At 38.9% G+C, this 18,732-nt stretch overlaps 1 protein-coding gene across 1 annotated transcript in view; it reads right to left on the reverse strand.

Annotated features, from left to right (window-relative positions):
* Window positions 1–18,732, reverse strand: part of LRP12 (LDL receptor related protein 12) — a 54,358-nt gene that overhangs the window by 4,302 nt on the left and 31,324 nt on the right. The window contains exons 3-6 of the mRNA XM_084282306.1: window positions 14,566–14,701; window positions 12,458–12,660; window positions 6,712–7,813; window positions 3,145–3,277 (exon numbers count right to left, since the gene is read on the reverse strand). Of these exons, the coding sequence (XP_084138432.1) occupies window positions 3,145–3,277; window positions 6,712–7,813; window positions 12,458–12,660; window positions 14,566–14,701 (1,574 nt within the window). The remainder of the gene's footprint in view (window positions 1–3,144; window positions 3,278–6,711; window positions 7,814–12,457; window positions 12,661–14,565; window positions 14,702–18,732) is intronic.

Below are 18,732 nucleotides of genomic sequence, written 5' to 3' on the forward strand. Positions count from 1 at the left end.
TTTTTTAATATATAATCTTAACTTAAAATATATGTATGCATTTCACTTTGTTTACAATGAACTTCAGTGTCTGACACCATCTTCAACTCCCTTCCATAGTCCTTCAGATGCCACAGGCCATACAACAGTATCCAAATAACACTTTCACATACTTTCATCTGCCTCTTCCCTTCCAGTAATTCATAGAATGACATTTGCATTCAAGCATGTAAATATATATGTTCAGTAGCCTTACTTTCAAAAGGTACTGGAGAGACTGCTCCTCACCCTTGAAAATCCAGTGCTGAAGGCACTCATCAGCTTTATACACAAAGCATTATATACAAATCAAAACAACCAAGGAACTTACTTTCTTTCATTGTTCAAAACTCTTGTACATGCATCAGTATTTTTAAGGAGTATGAAATCATGGTGACATTGAAAGTCTAAGAAGCAACTACATTTTGTTATGTGTTACTATGGAAGATGGTCACTAATTCCATTACATTTGAATTAAAAAAACGAAACAAAAAACTATACCCAGAACAATAATGACTAGCTAATTCAATTTAACTTGACTGAAGATAAAAGAAAGTTTCTGTAACTGCATAGCTTTTTAAAAGTTTCAGTAACAACCTCTGACTTATAGCCACTACGTCTGATTTTTCAGAATTGTCTTTCCTATCAGGAGATTTGATTTCAGTAAAAACCAAGATATTTAGGCAATCATTGTGGGGTTTCATGATGAAAAACAGGTTTGAGTAAACTAAGTTTGGATTATTCTTAAAAGATTCTTATTATTCTGAAAGTCTGGATTATTCTTAAATATGTTCACATACACCAAATCTGAAAAACCCATACAGGGTAGGCATGTGCAGGAAACATGGTATTGTTCCAAGTTGCCTGTACCAGAGGTATTATGTATCTGGACATAGTGTAAATGCTATCTTAACAGACTGTCTTGGCCTAGCCCTACTTTAGGAGACTTGTGAGAATAGCTGCATCTCAAACTAGTGAAGTTTAATTTCTTTTGAAAAAAAGTTCTTTGAAAAGTTGTTTTTTTTTTTTTTTTTTTTTTTTGTTAAGTCACCTTTAAGTATTTAAAGGCTGCAATGAAGTCTGCCTAGAGCCTTTTCTTCACCAGGCTGAACATCCCCAGCTCTCTCAGACTTTCTCTATAGGAGAGGTGCTCCAGCCCTCTGAGCATCTTTGTGGCCCTCCTCTGGACCTGCTCTAACATCCCCACTTCCTTCTTGTGCTTGCACTCCAGGTGGGGCCTCATGAGGGCAGAGTAGAGGAGGACAATCATCTTCCTCCCCTGCTGGTCACTCTGTTGATGTAGCCCAGGATGCAGTTGGACTTCTGGGCTGCAAGCACACACTGCTGGCTCATGTCAAGCTTTTTGTCCACCAGAACCTTCTCAATGACTTCTTCTCCCAGTCTGTCCTCATGTCTGGGATTGCCCTGACCCAGGTGCAGCACCTTGCACTTGGCCCTGTTGAACCTCATTAGGTTCACATGGGCCCACTTCTCAAGCTTGCCCATGTCCCTTTGGATGGCATCCCTTCCTTCTGTTATATCAACTGCACCACTTAGCTTGGTGTCATCTGCAAACTTGCTGAGGGTGCACTCCATCCCATTGTCTGCCACATTGATAAAGATATTAAACAGCACTGGTCCCAAAATAGACAGCTGAGGGACACCCTTAATTTCAGAAAAAGAAGACAGCAAGCCAAATCTGTAAGAGTACAGAATTTGTTTTAAGCAGAAACATGATAACCCATCCAGTAAGAATCAGTGATTCTATAGCATACGTTATTAGCATTTCTTACAAAGCTCATGTTCTTACAAAAACATTTCAGTTAGCCCTAGAAAGAAGAGCTTGTCTTCCATCCAAATGACCTTTCTATTGCCAATTTAGCTACTGAGAAATCTTCACAGTGTCTTGTTTTGGATCTGCTTTCAAAGTCTCTCATACCAACTGCAATTTTTTTTTCTTCTTTTCCTGCATAAAATCATTTGTGAAGGATTACAATCCCCAATTTGTGCCACTTACCTAAGCAGTGGAGTAATAGCAAATGTACAATAGGGTAATGCAATTTAACTTTGAAGAAATTTTTAATTAAAACGTTAAGATCATATAGATGGAGTAAGAAGAGAAATGTAGGCATGAAATGAAGATAACGGTAGAAAAGATAAAAGAATAGCATGTATCTTCATTAGTGGAAAATCAGTACAATCACATACAGCTTCCCTAGACACCTACTTCATAAAAAGAACAGACTACAACAATAACCGCAACAAGGCAAAAAAAAGTCAGTCAGTCAAGTAAGAAAAAACAGAGGTGGGACAAGGTAAGGAGGCAAAAGACTATGATCACGCACATCCCAAAGTTTACAGAAGGCACACAGAACAGCACATGGTCACCGATCAGAAAAAACACAGGGCATGTGATGAGGACACAAACTGGTGGAAGCTCTGTATCACCAGAAGCAATCCTTGCAAGACTACTTGGTTACAAACATCCTGCTGCTTGTGAACATGTGTGCATGAAATAATAAGTGAAATCTACGGCAGAGTAAGTGTAATGAAACCAGCCAAATAGATATTGGCCAAATAAATATATAGCCAAATAAATTTGTGCTAATGCTACCTATGAGTATCAAGAAGGCTAGATATGATTAACTCCTATTTACTCACTTTTGATACTTTGCCATTAATTTTACATAACAGCCTTGCCTTTTCCATCATTTTTTCTATGCATAGTAGGCTTGATCATAACTAAACACATATGCAGTGTGGATGTGCGCATAATGGTTTTGCATACTCAAATCTTTCTCGAATTTCCAAGTACTAGCTTGCAATCTTAACTTCCACAACATAATACAAAACACACAACTTGGTCTATCCCTCTATACTAACTTTTCTGGCAAGAATGACTCTATACTGTGCATTACTGTCCTTCAACAACAAAAAATTCTGTAAGGTAAACCGTGTGGTGCTACTGTTACTAAGATTTGCCCAACAGCTAATCTTTAGTATAATACTACTGGCATGAAAGGAAGAAAATGCTATATAACAAACAAAAAAGGACAAGGAATGCAAAATATCGTGGTTTTAGTATCCTTAAATTTTGAGTAGTCTGCCTGATTTTTGGAATCTTACCTGGTTTGGTGAACAAACAGGAAAATCTTCAACTGGTGGAATTAAACCCTGGGCAATTAACTGTCCGTAAGACGGAGGAGCTTCTCTTCTTAACAGTTCAGCCTCAACCCTTGACAAGTGAGTTTCAAATGATCTTTCAAAGAGAAAAGAAATTTCATAATACATAAAACTATGATAAAGATTTAAATCTGAGGGTAAAACTACATCAGACTATTCTAAATAAAAACATAATAAATAAAAAAATATAATAAATAAAAAAATAAAATTCTATTCGCCATTTGCCGAGGCGATCGGCTCCGGGGCAGACGCGTTCTGCAGCGGAGCGGGGGATCGGGCCAGGCAGGGCTAATTTTTTCCAGCATCGAGCCTACTGGAGGGAGCCGCCAGGACCCGGCAGCCCTCGTGAGGGAGGCTGACGAGGTGAAGGCGGAGCCAGCAGCGCCCCCTCCCCAGCCATTCAAAAGCTGCCCCTAGGGAGCGCGGCGAACAGGGCGGGCAAACAGGGCGGGCAAACAGGGCGTGGCGCGTCAGAAGGCAGTTAGCGCGGCAGTTCGCGCAGGCAGGGCGCGCAGGAAGGGCAGAGAGCTCCCCCTACACACAAACAACACCTCCTTAACAACAGCCGTAACTAGGCGATAATGGTCGCCACCAGGCACGGCGCGCTCTCCAGGAAGTCAGTACACACGCAGACCGACTACCCGTTAAAAAATGCCGCAGTTCAGGTCACCGGATGCAAGGAGTGTCTGAGCCTGTTGCTGCCATCGGCGGGAGGCAGAGAAACTGCGTGCGTGAGGTGCGAGCAGGTGGATGACCTGGTCCGCATGGTGGCGGAGCTCAAGGAGGAAGTGGAGAGGTTGAGGGCCATCAGGGAGTGTGAGCGAGAGATAGACTTCTGGAGTAACTCCCTGCAGGGCCTCAAGGGGAGGTGCCGAGGTGAGACTCCTCAAATGGGGGCGGACCCCCTGCCCTGTCCCCGTCGGGCAGAGGGAGGGGATCAGGAACGGTCTGTCCCCACGTGCCCAAAGACGAGCTGGCGGGGAAGAAGACCGGCCTGGCTCAACAGAGAATTGTGGCTTGATCTTAGGAGGAAAAAGAGGGTTTATAAGCTTTGGAAAAGTGGGCAGGCCACTAAGGAGGACTTTAAAGAAGTAGCGAGGCTGTGCAGGGACAAAATTAGGAAGGCCAAAGCTCATCTGGAGCTCAATCTGGCTACTGCCGTTAAAGATAACAAAAAACGTTTCTATAAATACATCAACACAAAAAGGAGGACTAAGGAGAATCTCCATCCTTTACTGGATGCAGGGGGAAACTTAGTTACAAGAGATGAGGAAAAGGCGGAGGTGCTCAATGCCTTCTTTGCCTCAGTCTTTAGCGGCAATACCGGATGTTCTCTGGATACTCAGTACCCTGAGCTGGTGGAAGGGGATGGGGAGCAGGATGTGGCCCTCATTATCCACGAAGAACTGATTGGTGACCTGCTACGGCACTTAGATGTGCACAAGTCGATGGGGCCGGATGGGATCCACCCAAGGGTACTGAGGGAACTGGCAGAGGAGCTGGCCAAGCCACTATCCATCATTTATCAGCAGTCCTGGCTACCGGGGGAGGTCCCAATCGACTGTCGGCTAGCAAACGTGACGCCCATCTACAAGAAGGGCCGGAGGGCAGACCCGGGAAACTACAGGCCTGTCAGTTTGACCTCAGTGCCAGGAAAGCTCATGGAGCAGATCCTCCTGAGAGTCATCATGCAGCACTTGCAGGGGAAGCAGGCGATCAGGCCCAGTCAGCATGGCTTTATGAAAGGCAGGTCATGCCTGACGAACCTGATCTCCTTCTATGACAGAGTGACGCGCTGGGTGGATGAGAGAAAGGCTGTGGATGTGGTCTACCTTGACTTCAGCAAGGCTTTTGACACCGTCTCCCACAGCATTCTCCTCAAGAAACTGGCTGCTCTTGGCTTGGATTGGCGCACGCTTCGCTGGGTTAGAAACTGGCTGGATAGCCGGGCCCAAAGAGTTGTGGTGAATGGAGCCAAGTCCAGTTGGAGGCCAGTCACTAGTGGCGTCCCCCAGGGCTCGGTGCTGGGGCCGGTCCTCTTTAATATCTTCATCGATGATCTGGACGAGGGCATCGAGTGCACCCTCAGTAAGTTCGCAGATGACACCAAGTTAGGTGCGTGTGTCGATCTGCTTGAGGGTAGGAAAGCTCTGCAGGAGGATCTGGATAGGCTGCACCGATGGGCTGAGGTCAACTGCATGAAGTTCAACAAGGCCAAGTGCCGGGTCCTGCACCTGGGGCGCAATAACCCCAAGCAGAGCTACAGGCTGGGAGAGGAATGGTTGGAGAGCTGCCAGGCAGAGAAGGACCTGGGAGTGATGGTGGATAGTCGGCTGAATATGAGCCAGCAGTGTGCTCAGGTAGCCAAGAAGGCCAATGGCATCCTGGCTTGTATCAGGAACAGCGTGACCAGCAGGGCTAGGGAGGTGATCGTCCCCCTGTACTCAGCTCTGGTGAGGCCGCACCTCGAGTACTGTGTTCAGTTTTGGGCCCCTCGCTACAAGAAGGACATCGAGGTGCTTGAGCGGGTGCAGAGAAGGGCGACGAAGCTGGTGAGGGGCCTGGAGAACAAGTCCTACGAGGAGCGGCTGAGGGAGCTGGGCTTGTTCAGCCTGGAGAAGAGGAGGCTCAGGGGTGACCTTATCGCTCTTTTTAGGTACCTCAAGGGAGGCTGTAGCGAGGTGGGGGTTGGTCTGTTCTCCCACGTGCCTGGTGACAGGACGAGGGGGAATGGGCTTAAGTTGAGCCAGGGGAGTTTTAGGTTAGATGTTAGGAAGAACTTCTTCACTGAAAGGGTTGTGAGGCACTGGAACAGGCTGCCCAGGGAAGTGGTGGAGTCACCATCCCTGGAAGTCTTCAAAAGACGTAGAGCTTAGGGATATGGTTTAGTGGAGGGCTGTTAGCGTTAGGTTGGAGGTTGGACTCGATGACCTTGAGGTCTCTTCCAACCTAGAAATTCTGTGATTCTGTGATTCTGTAAAGTAACAGTTTTCAGCAGATTTTATTATTTTAATTGAAATTTAATTTAGAAAACATCAATTTAATTTGTTCAAAATATAGTCCTTGCAGTCATTCCCATGGGTCTGTCCAGATCATAAAAGAAAAAAACCCCACCCCTGCAACAATAAATTCCTAGGAAAAAGCATTGACTAAATATAAAAGACACCATTATAGATGCTAAAAAAATTTTTAACAAGTGAAGAGTGAGCAATCATGGCACAAGAGAGTCTACAACAGAAGAAACATTGTTAGACAGAATTGAAATATTAACTGCAAAAATGAAGCTTTGCTACATTTTCTTTTGGGTAATAACATGTGAAAACAGTTAAGTGATCAGAATACTTCTATTCCCTTTCAACTAACCTCTTACTGTCAAAGAGAAGAGAAAACCTTTAGAAATCACATGAAAAAATAATTGTATGTGAATAAAAGTGTTTCAAGCAATGTTTCAACAAAAGATATGAAAGCATTTTAAAAATTTAAGTACCCGAGTCCATCTGTTCTACTTACCTTCGCTCAAACATCCTGAGTGAGTACAATTTACAAGTACATCCCAGTGCAATGACAAGCAGCAGTCCGCAAATAAGACTCCCAATGACAGCTGCAGTTATTACTCTAGTGGGCACAATGACCGGGCAATTCTCTTCATCACTGCCATCACCACAGTCATCTTGAGAATCACAAACCCAACTCTCAAATACACAGCGGTTATTTTTACAATGAAAATTTCCTGGCTGACAGAAGAAACAATTTTTTTCATCTGAACCATTAGGGCAATGATTCTGGTAGTTACAGCGATCTGAACGAGGGTAGCAAACACCATTTCGAGAACAGGGAAACTCATCTCTTTGGCACATGGTGCAGTTGGTTTCATCCCTTCCATTTGGACAGTGCCAGTAGCCATCACAGCGTTGCTGCTCTGTGTAGCAACCCCAATTTCCACCACATGGAATTTCCCAGGGCAAACAGAAGCCATCCACTTGATAGGTGGCATTGAATCCTCTTGCAGCATTCACTTTGTCAGCACAAAAATGCACTCTTATCTGTCCTGAGGATGAAACAACCGTGAGGGGAGCATGAGAGTCAAATGCTGTTAGCACACGCAACAGCCTCCGTGGATTCTCTTCTAATCCATCGTATATTTTGACATAGTCTCCATAGCCTGTACCATCAAGTTTAAAATCTGTGAATCGCAAAATTACTTTGCGATGATCACCAGTGTCTATCAGCCAGGTGCAGTTGCTTCCAGGTGGATAGAAGTCAGGATAGTTGGGAGAACTGAAAGTACCATAAAAGTATTTTAACCACTGCCCGCATGTTGGCACATCACAGTCTATTTCGTCTCCTAGGTCAAGACAATCGATGTTACCATCACATTTTAAAGATTCTGGAAGGCAAGTGTAAAGCTTGGTGAAGCGAGAAAGACACTGGAACTGATTGTTAGCACAAGGTTGAAAGGAAGAAGCTGTTGGAGGATTAGCTTTGGCACAGATTTCTTCGTCAGAGTTGTCTCCACATTCATCCATATTATTACACTTCCATGCTTCTGGAATACACTTCCCATTAGCGCAATGAAACTGGTCACAATCACAATTTGGTTCATCAGACTTTCCTGGGGAAGGGAAAAAGAGTTATAAAAACATTAAATTCTAAAGAAAGAGAATGATTTATGGTTTCTGTTGCATATTTATTTGCTGCATCAAGTAGATCACAATGGCAAAACAACTATTTAAAATATCCGTAAATCATCACAGCTTTTACTGTTTCAAGATAAAGCAGCTTTTGAAGTCTTTGTTCTGTGAGCACATCAGCATGAGTGTCGCTCTTAGCTACATTCAGTTAACCTATGCAACTTTAACCTATGCAAGAAAACAATGCTCTTTCACAGTGACTGAAACACCTGGCTTCTCAGGTGAAAAAAGTAAGTTTGGAAAAGACCATTTCTCTTCTCATACACACTAAATACAGAAACATTTTGTCCTGTAGTTACCTCCTCAAATTCCTTCTCCTAAAAGCAGTTAGTCCTCTCTGCCATTTTCACAGGTTCCTACTTTATACCTTGTACATAAGGATCTATAGCAAGAGAGAAGCTGACAGTTGAAGGTCACATATTACCCCCAACCTAGAACAGAAATTTTTCTCCTCACTCTCTTCCCACTGTCTCCTCTTGGCTCTCCTCCAGCAATCAAGAAAGAAGATTGCACTGAAAAGCACAAACATATACTTGGCTAAGCACACAATTATGCTTTAAATGTTAAGGATGCAAGTAGTGCTCCAGAAGACATGGATTTATTTATTTATTTATTTTTAATTCTGAGAAAAGTTAAGACACACCTTTATTTATGAAAATGCGGTCTAGTGGTTACTACCACATTTGTAAACAATATTTTTTTGCCAGGATTCATTTATTAAGGTTCCATCCATGTTTAACACTGAAGCAAACCTCAGAAGCAATTTATTTAGTCTCTGTAACAACTTAGCTCATTCAAATAACCCGTATCATTTAAAATCACTAAATTTCTAAAGATGATGATACAGACTGTAAAATAGGCTATAAAACAAATTGCCATGGTCAATCCTCCAAAAAAGCATTAAAAAAAATCTGCAATGCAGATGGTCCTACACAGCAGTAATTCAAGAAATAATTTAGACAGATACATACTAAATCTAGGTAACACTGTGCTTAGGGTTTTAAAAAAGAAACAGGACAAGGACAACGATGAACTTACTGAAATGCAGACTTCCCCAGGAAAAGCAGGTTCTAGCTTGCTTTACAACAAAGCAATTCATATTGGAAAGGATCTCTGGACGTCACCTAATCAAATAATCTGCTCTTAAGAAGACTAAGTGAAATTTGATTGGGTTGTTCAGGGCCTTATCCGATCAAGTATTTTCAAGGTTCCAATGCTGAACCACTCAAAGTGATAAGACTCCTCATACTCAAGTCCTGACTTCCCTTGCTGCAACTAATCTGCTGTGATGGGTCAAGTCACATCACATCTCTTTTTTTTCCCCACTACTTCAGTATCTTGGAAAGCATTAAAAAGAAATACGCTACCTTAAAAGAATTAATTAAAAAATAGAAAAGATGCAGTATCATTTGAAACATCTCAAAAATGCTAAGGCTTTTAAAAAATGAGTACAGGAAAATGTGTAACCAACAAGGGTGATAAATGTTAAGATCAATGCTCAAGAGTATTTAAGTCAACAAATTCACTGAGTGTGAAAGGAAAGTAAATAGAAGAGCATGCACTGCTGGTGATTAAGTTTTTAAAAAATTGTTATTTCATAAAAAACCAACAAAACCACACAAGAACAGATCTAGTATAAATGATATGATCTTCTTGTTCTGATACACACGCAGCATACATAATATTAGCACGGCAAATACTCAGGATGATTCTGGGCTTTGAATGTGTAACTTGTACACATGAACTCACTCCTAGACTGATCATGACAGGCCTATTGCTGTGGGCCATAGGTGAAGGGCAATATAGTATCGTACGCATAAGAGTTGGTGAACTTGTTCAAGTACTGATTATGGTCTAGTTCACCATTTCTACCTTGCAGAACCCTGAAAAATACTGAATAGAAAGATGTAACATGGAGCTGTAAACATTCACGGCAATACCGTAGTAATGAAATAGGATACAATTTCAACCTAAACACTTCTTATGTAAGCTTTCCAGAAAAGAGCTGCCTACCTGACCCCGAGTTATCATTTTTAATTAATGATTCTGAAGTCATTAATTACATTTTTAGTAACTTTATTTTTCACTATACATCAACGACTATTAGTAATCTCTAACCCATTATGATACCCATAATGTAGACAGAGGGAAGACAAGTAAAGTGATCACAAAATTTTACCTTATGGTCAAGTATGTTTCCAACTTGGAATTTTTTGTCGTTGTATTGTCTTTTTAAAATGAAATATTTTCCAAGGCTATTTTCCAAGAAGGTATTATCTACTTTAAATCAGAATTAATTCAAGTAATTCACATTGTCTTCCACACCAGATTTAAAATGCAGGGCTCCCTAATGGTCCTTTTTAGGCCTGTGATCTGTATCATTTCTATCATTTCAGTACAAGTAAATCTAAATAGCATCTGTGCAACTCAAATAATACTATTTATCCCCCTTTTTCTTCAATCACATGCCACCTTTAAGAATCACCTTAGAAACATTAAATAGTCTGGTGAGGTGTAAACTGAGCACTACCGCGTGATAATAGTGAGAAGATATCAAAAACCACAAAGCACAACAGAACATATAGCAAAAATGTTGCTGGTATTTCAGGAGTCTCCTTTTCACACTGGAAAGCAGAGGCAATCAGAAGATTATTCAAGCGGATTTTCCAACTGTTCTCCTACACACAGGGTACTTCACAGTTTTAGAAGACCACCCTGATCTCTGAAACACAATACTACCACCTCAAATATAAAAATACTTACCAAATATCATTATCAAGCATACAGACCAAGATTAAGCCAGTTTCAGTATGTTCAATTTTAAAAATATACATTAAAACACTTGAAAAGTCCTTCAGAATCAGTGAATTAAATTATCTGCTGAGGAGTTAAGCTGAGTAGTACTGCATGATGCTACCAAAAAGAAATCAAGTAACATAAGAAAAAAATGCTCGTTGTTGAAATGTTATAGTTTCTTCCAAAAGGTGGTTACACAGTGAAATTGTTTCAAGATTAGAGGAAAAGACAGGAAAGGATTTTCAAAAAAAACTCCATTAAGCCTGTGGCTTGCCTCCCCCACCCAATCCACACCCCTATCCAAAATGTTCGTTTTGCTCCCAACCCTCCAGGCAGGAATTCTACCTTTCCTCTGAGCCACCAAGTACTCACTGGGATTAAGTGAGTACCCACTGAGAAAAGTGGGGCAGAAGCCAATGCTCAACATAGGCACCTGTGGGCAGTTAGCAGAAACAGTAGTGAGGGATTACTGATTAAGCAGTAACTTTTTCTTCTGGTCATGTTTTTTGATGAGACAGTAAGCAAAAAATCCTAGTGGAATATTGTCCTGAAAACTGAGTCAGCATCAAAAGCACGGCTGTATTACTTCGCCCCAGCCTTGCTGAACTGCAAGGAGCTGAAGCATAGAAGAAACTTTTTCACAGGCTTCAAAACATGTGATAGAGGGATAAGCCCTCCTGGGAACTTTAGGATTGAAAAAGAGCTCCGACAGGGTGAAGAAAGCCATTAGGAAGAGTGCAGAATACAGAACAGAAGCAAACCTGGGTTAGAGAACAAAAGATCAGTGCTTTTACCCAGGCTTGGTGGAGTAGTTTTGAACATGGGAGTCAGTGGATAGGTATAAGAGAATATGAATTGTTTTACATAGGACAAGAATTGAATGCAGGTGTGCAGAGATCTGTAGCACTCCAGAGAATGGAGTATAAACATATATGAACAAGAGAACACAAAACCATTACAAAAGCAAAGAAGAATCTAATCTGGTGTTTTTGATGAAGACTCAGAACACCATGATCATGCTATTAAAAAATTCTAGAACCCCATAAGGCCAGAAAACAGTTTTGAACTAGTCTTTATTCATGACTGGCTTCTTCCTGTCTCTCTGGTCAACAGCTACGAGAGCAAAAATTGCACACGAAACAAGTCTCGAGGTATTACTGTTGGTAACTAACTCACGTTGCATGCTTGAATTATTCAAGAAAAAAGTACAAAACCATGTCTGTAATTGGCTAAAGTTATCACAAATATAATTTATTTTTATATTTAAAGAGATTATATATACCAGAGACAGGAAAAAAAGACAATTTATGTGAGAAATGTAAATAAACAAATCAAACAAAAAAAATACATAGCCAACCACGCTATTTCTTCCCTCTCTTGCCATACTTATGCTACTAAGAAGTCTACCCAACTATTTAACAAACTCATTTATTCTGATGGAGGAAAAAAAATCAAATCGTAGGCTATGTGTAAAAAAAAACAAACAACATATTCCATTTACCTAGTATTAACTGTTTTTTTTTTCCCCCAAAAATCATTGTTTATTAATTCTGAATATTACTGTAAATTTTATAATTCCAACTTTGAATACTCAAATTGTGATGGGATTACAATACTTCACACAATGTATATTTTCCCTGATTTCAATAAGGCCTGAACTGACTACAGGAAATGCATATACTACACCCTACTACAAGGAAATAGGTCTTAAACCAGAAAAGAAAACCCATGAAACTGTAAAGTTGTACTAGGTATCACTTGAAACATACCAGCAAAGTAGGCTAATCTGAAGCCTTTTCTGGAGATGCTGTCATCTGAATGAAATCTGATCCAAACATGATCCTGTGAAGAGATGTATGGGGAAGGAATGGAGGAGCCACATGCTCTGTAGCCTTCAATATTCTTGTAGCTTCCAATTGTCAACCAATCTGAGCTGCATCGGCGTGATCCCTGAACATCAAAATCTTGAAAGCTGAAAGAGAAGAGAGGTCATAATTGCTACTGAACTTGGCTCTTCACCCAACCAAGCTAATGAAGTACTATACATAAAAATGGAAAGTAGCTGTAGTACTCTTCTGGTCTGAAATAAAAATAACAATACCTTTTAATATTACCTTTTCTATCCGGGTAAGAATACACTTCAACCTTGTGGTGTTAACACTCTTATGTTATAAGGGTTGCAAGAATCCATTCTGTCAACCACAATATTGCATTAAAAGCTCGGTTTTGCTTAAATAAATAAATAATCTTTCACTTTAATATTTTAAATAATTCTATTCATGAAATTGCATTTTGAACCTCATTTAATGATTTTCATATGCAACTAAGTGATTTTATTTAAACTAAATTTCAGCAGAACTTTAGCTAATACTACACTTTGCCAATGACATGACTTGACATTGCAAGTCCAGCTAAATTGTTCAAAACTACTATTTAAGATAAGAGTTGCCCTCAGTTGCACTATTCAGTTACCCAATGGATATGTCATGGAAGATATTACCCAAGCTTTGACTACAGCTATATAAAGGCATGCTGCCATGGTAATGAAGTGCAAAGGGGAAATAGTCTAGGCAAAGCAGGTCAGCACAGACAACAGAGCTGTAAACCAGAAATGAAATGTGAAATGTATGCTAGGAAGATGAGTGGAAAAAAACAAGGTGCGAGAAAAAAGAAGTTTTATTAAAAATAAATTGTATGAAAGATTTTAGAAAGCATTCTAATAGATGTGCACTTCTACCTACTCTACATCGTGTTAATGACAGTTTAACATTTAGTAGAAAAATTGTTTAAATTAAAAAAAAAAATTAAAGGAGTAACTGATGTCGAAGCAGATACTTCCTAATGAAGATCTTCTTCTTACTCAGCAGGTCTGTATAAGAAATAATTTCATAATCAGGAGTATGAGCTGCCTATGAAGCAGTACCAACTTGTATCCTGATGCTAGAACAAACCTAGATTTCTGTTGTGGCATTAATGGAGAATGAACTGATGAGAACTTGCACAATTTTTTTTTTTTTTTATATTACTTCTTTCCAAATGTTACAAGGTACCTGAAACTGTTGTGAGTCAGCACTTCCAAAACCACATTTGTTACCTATTGGTTTATTATTTATTCCCTGTTACTTTTAAGCACATCATGAGATTTTGTAGTAATGAAGCATTAGAGAATTGCCCATACACATTTTTGAATAAAAGATTCTTATATTTCAGAGAAATTAAAGAGGTCAAATAAATGAGCATACAGAACATACTTACTCTGGTTTTCAACTCTGCAGTTTTGAAAATATACTTAGGATGGGAAGGAATGGGCATGACAACACCCAACTTAGCAAGAAAATGATCAACTTTAGCTTTATAACATATCTTTTAATACTGACAGTTACAATACATCACAATACAAGTAATAAAATATATATGAGCATTTCGACTATAGTCTTTTAAAATTAAGAAAAAAAAGCCAGACTCATTAACTTATGTAAATTTAGAAGCATATTTTTAGAAGCACTCATTTGTCCCAGCTTTACTATTATTTGGAAAGAGTTAGCTCTTGCTTCCATACTACTGAATGGAAATGGATGCTAATTTCAATCATTTCAATAGCTCTTACTACTTTCAACAGAAGTTGTGAGTTGTCATAATTTGAAAAAAAAATAAAAATCTAATTTTTATCCCTGTACATAGAAGCATAGAAGGTTCAGAAAACAAATGTTACATGGCTATGTAAGAGTAACTCAAACTTAAAAGTAAAAAAAGGGACAAAATGGAAATCCTACATTTACAAGGAAGATAGAGGAAATTACTACATACAAGAGACCAGTCAAAAATACCCAGTCAGTACTTCTTCAGTCCATGCAGTTAATACAGGAACCACCATTACCTGATAGTGATGATCTCCCCTGGGTTTGCATGGATGTACCAACTACAGTTGATTCGGGCAGGATACTCAGAAGGCCACCCTGGACTTGTGATTGTCCCACTCGGTGATCGAATTTGTTCTGGAATATCTCCACAAGCTAAAAAATATGCATATAGAAAGCACACAGAAAGTAATATGATTAATTTTTAAACGGCAGTAGGACAAAATCAATCATCAGCACTTATCAGGGAAAATATCACAATGACTTAGATGAGGTAGCAATAAAAACAAATGTCTAAAGTAGCTGCTAATGGACAAAGGCCATAATATGACAGTTGGAAGATGTCCTCCAATGTTTCCAGTGCAGAAGCTTGTATTAATATCAGTTAGCATACCACATATTATTACATTTTTTTTTTTTTTAATATTAACACACACTGATTTTTGACATCTTTATTCTGCGAAATATTCACTATTTCCTAATCTTATTTTTCAGCCTTCACAAAAATTTGATTCAATGTAACTGAATGCATTTACACCTTAAACAAATGAATTGGAAAGTGAAAAATAAATTAAAGCAAAATAATCCAGTAGCTGAAATTTCCTGACATACAAAGACCCAGTGCCCAGCCAGCCTTTATTTAAATACTGCCTTCCAGACCTTGACATGGAAGTGATCTTCACTCACAAGATTCCCAGTGCTTGGATGGCAAACAGCACTTATTGCAACATACTGTGTTTATAAACATTAAGTTAGGCTTACAGGAATTTATTTTTAACAGGGGCTTGCATAACTACATTTCTGGTAATGAACTGGGAAGTTTATATTTATAGGACGAATTCTATGCAACCGGAGTAACTGAACCATTTGTATTTTTACTTTATTATAGGAGTATCTTTCTGCAATGGCCTTAACTCAGCTGCTTGTTTCTTTCACTGGAGTGTTCTTAGTGCTGCTAATTTCATTTGAAGTAATGTTCTTATTAATATTTTTTTTCCCCTCCTTAACAGCCTTATACTAAACAGTTGTCATGTACCATATTCACAACAGTCACATAGATAGGAAGACCAGAATGCTCTCACTACAGGGCTTGAAATGATGACCCTGTTAAGTCTGAGAGGTCAGAAAACATATTCAAAATAATTGCCCACCTTTCTTTTATCTTAAACTTTCATCATCGCTTGTCCAAAACTTGTGGGCTCTGTAAGTTTACTGGGAAAGCCAACAGTTACACACAGAAGTAGTTTAAACACAAACTGTTACAAATTGGGAGGCATTTTCATCATTGTCTGTTGAACAAAAACTTTAGAATGTTTAAAATTTTGGATATGTTTGATTAAAATGACAAATCAGAAACTGGCACCGTGAAAAAATACGTGTAAGAATAAATTGCACCTGTAAAGACATAATTACTAAAATTATGTTGCAATAATGTAAACAAGTTATTCCTTTTGTTTTCCTATTTTAATCCACAATCAAGCCTTTAGATAATTTTTAAAGAGTACAGGGATCTGAAATTATTGAACAACTCTAATACAAGGTAATACGAAGTTATATTCTTATATGATTGTTATCACAAATATTTTAATGTAGCATAACTAACATTTCTAAAAATAGGTTTGAAAGGATTAAAACACAAAAATACTGTCATATGCCAATATTTTCTGCATTAGCTTGAATATATAAAGTTAGAAACACAAATTAAACAACATTGCTTTTAAAAGTTTTTCAAACATTCCTTATTACAGCATAATTCATGCTGCACAATGAAGTATTAACGTACTTCAGCCACAAAACATAGGAACCATCAAAATACCTTGGAAAGAAAAAGTCTCGAAATACAGAAAGATATAATTTTATTTTAATAGTTAATTAACTATTTGCTCGAAGATTTTTTGTTTTAGTTTCCAGGAGGCCCTATAGGTGGTGCTCGAACACCACGGTATTTTGGAACGCTGCCCTTGCACGAGCAACCTGGATACATTTTGCATCTGTTCAGACAATAAATGGAAGGACTGGAAAGAAAAACTTCACAATCGAATGTTGCAATAAAAATCAATTTTTCATCGGTATGAAACTAAAACACATGCAAAAAAAAAAAAGTTAAAGCATGTGTAAAATGTTTTGTACCAAGCTTACAGATGTTGGCAAGCAATTCCACACACTATTTGGTTGGTACTGATATAGAGCTCAGCTTAAAATAAACTGCCTTCAGGTGAAATTTATATTATTAGAGCATTCATCTGGTTTTGGATGTTTACGCACTGACATGTTAGATTTTGCTATCAAAAACCTCTCAGGAAGCTTTTAAATTTGCCTGACAACACAAGAGAGGATAACCTCATACTAGAACATTAAAATAATCCACTCAACATATGTTCATTCAATTTTACAACGCTCACCTCCAAAGACTTCAGCATGCTATAAATATATGTATAGCATGTGTTTGCTGAATAGAAACCTCCAAACACAGCTATCAACTGTAAATTACTATGCAATTAGTTTTGCAACTTGCTACGCTGGCACAGCGCTGACAGCTACCACGTCTCAGTCCAGTCCCTGCAGTAGTACAAGCAGAAACTTTTACTTGTTACACAAGCTTGGAAGAAATTCCACAGGGAAAGCCTGTATAACCAAGCTGGTGTTTTCAAAGCACCCTGAAAAGTTCTAGTTTTCCTAATATTCAAGCTTTTGTCCCCCTGCACCCACCTTTTTTTTTTTTTTTTTTTTTTTCAGTACCAGCTGTCTCCCTATACTTTCTGTATTTTCACCTAAGATGGCTTCCCCTCTCTTTCCACCAAAGCTACCACTAAGAGCTGAGGGCAAAACATGACCATTTCCAGCCTTGTCTAATATTGGAAGAGAAGCAGAACACGGATGGCATGAGGAAGCAAGGACTAACACAAGCACTAAAACACAGGGTGAAATGAACAATATGCTGAGACAGAGAAGTCGAACTGAAGAGTGTGCATACGACAAAGTGGGGGTCCAAGAAATAAAATGAAATGGGCTTGAAAAGGGAACTGCATCTACCTGAACTGAAGGTTCACATAAGCTCAATGGCTCAATGTATCTCCATATCTGATATACATTCATGCACTAAAATCTCTTTCTTACAACGAAGGAGACATCAGAAATCTCCCATTTGCTTGAAAACTTCATAGAAGTCATATATATGTACGTGTATATATATATATATATACACACATATATATGTATATATACACACACACACACACATATGTATGTATGTGTGTATATATATATATACACACATACATACATATGTGTGTGTGTATATATACACACACATACATATGTGTGTGTGTGCGTATGTGTATGTGTTAAGGTAGAAGCTGCACTTCAGAAGTGCTGTCATCTTGAGAGCATAATTTCTCAGGAAGATTTAAAATCAAATACAACCTTCTGAAATAAAACAGTTGTAAAGGGCATCTACTTTATAAAGATAATATCAAGCCTTTTAAATCAATTGCTAAGCCTCTGCTTAACTAGAATGTTTCTTCTAAATCTTTTGACAAAAATATAAATTAACATATATTTTATTAATCTGTTTGTAGCTATGAAAAATGTGAAGAACATCAAGAAGGCCAGGGACTCAAAAAAACAATTCAGGTGATGTCACATAAGGCTAGACTTTTTACCCTAAATTGTGGAGATTTTGCACTTCTAATTTCCATTGCTAGCAGCCTCGAGTATTTAAAGATTACAGGCAAACAGACCAGCTTTTAAAGCATTTAAAATATGTAACAAAACAACAATATGAACATTAGAGTCAGAAAAAAAGGAGATGAAGACCTAACCAGGACAGAAGTACAATACAAACCGAGAAGGCTCAGAGGATGCACAGCAATTTAAGCCCAGGATGTTTCTAAATCTCCCCATGCTGGTGGCTACAAGGCTTTGGGTGAGACTGACTCCCTTCTGTACAACATGTTTCTACGTGGGTGTTACCTCTGCCTACGTTCCTCTCAATTCCCCTGACACCACTGCATTCTTTCGTACAAGTCTCCTACCTGTTTTAAATTCTTTCCTTTGTCAGCCTTTATTTTATTAACAAAATATTTGTGATTTTGTTTGTTACTTTTCCCACCTCTGTTCAGCAGATTGCAGTAATTTACTTAGGACTGAAGACGCTTCACAAACAAGAGTGCAAAATAATGGTCAAA

This window comes from Netta rufina (assembly GCF_964035555.1).
Source record: "Netta rufina genome assembly, chromosome: 2".
Taxonomy (NCBI): Eukaryota; Metazoa; Chordata; class Aves; order Anseriformes; family Anatidae; genus Netta; species Netta rufina.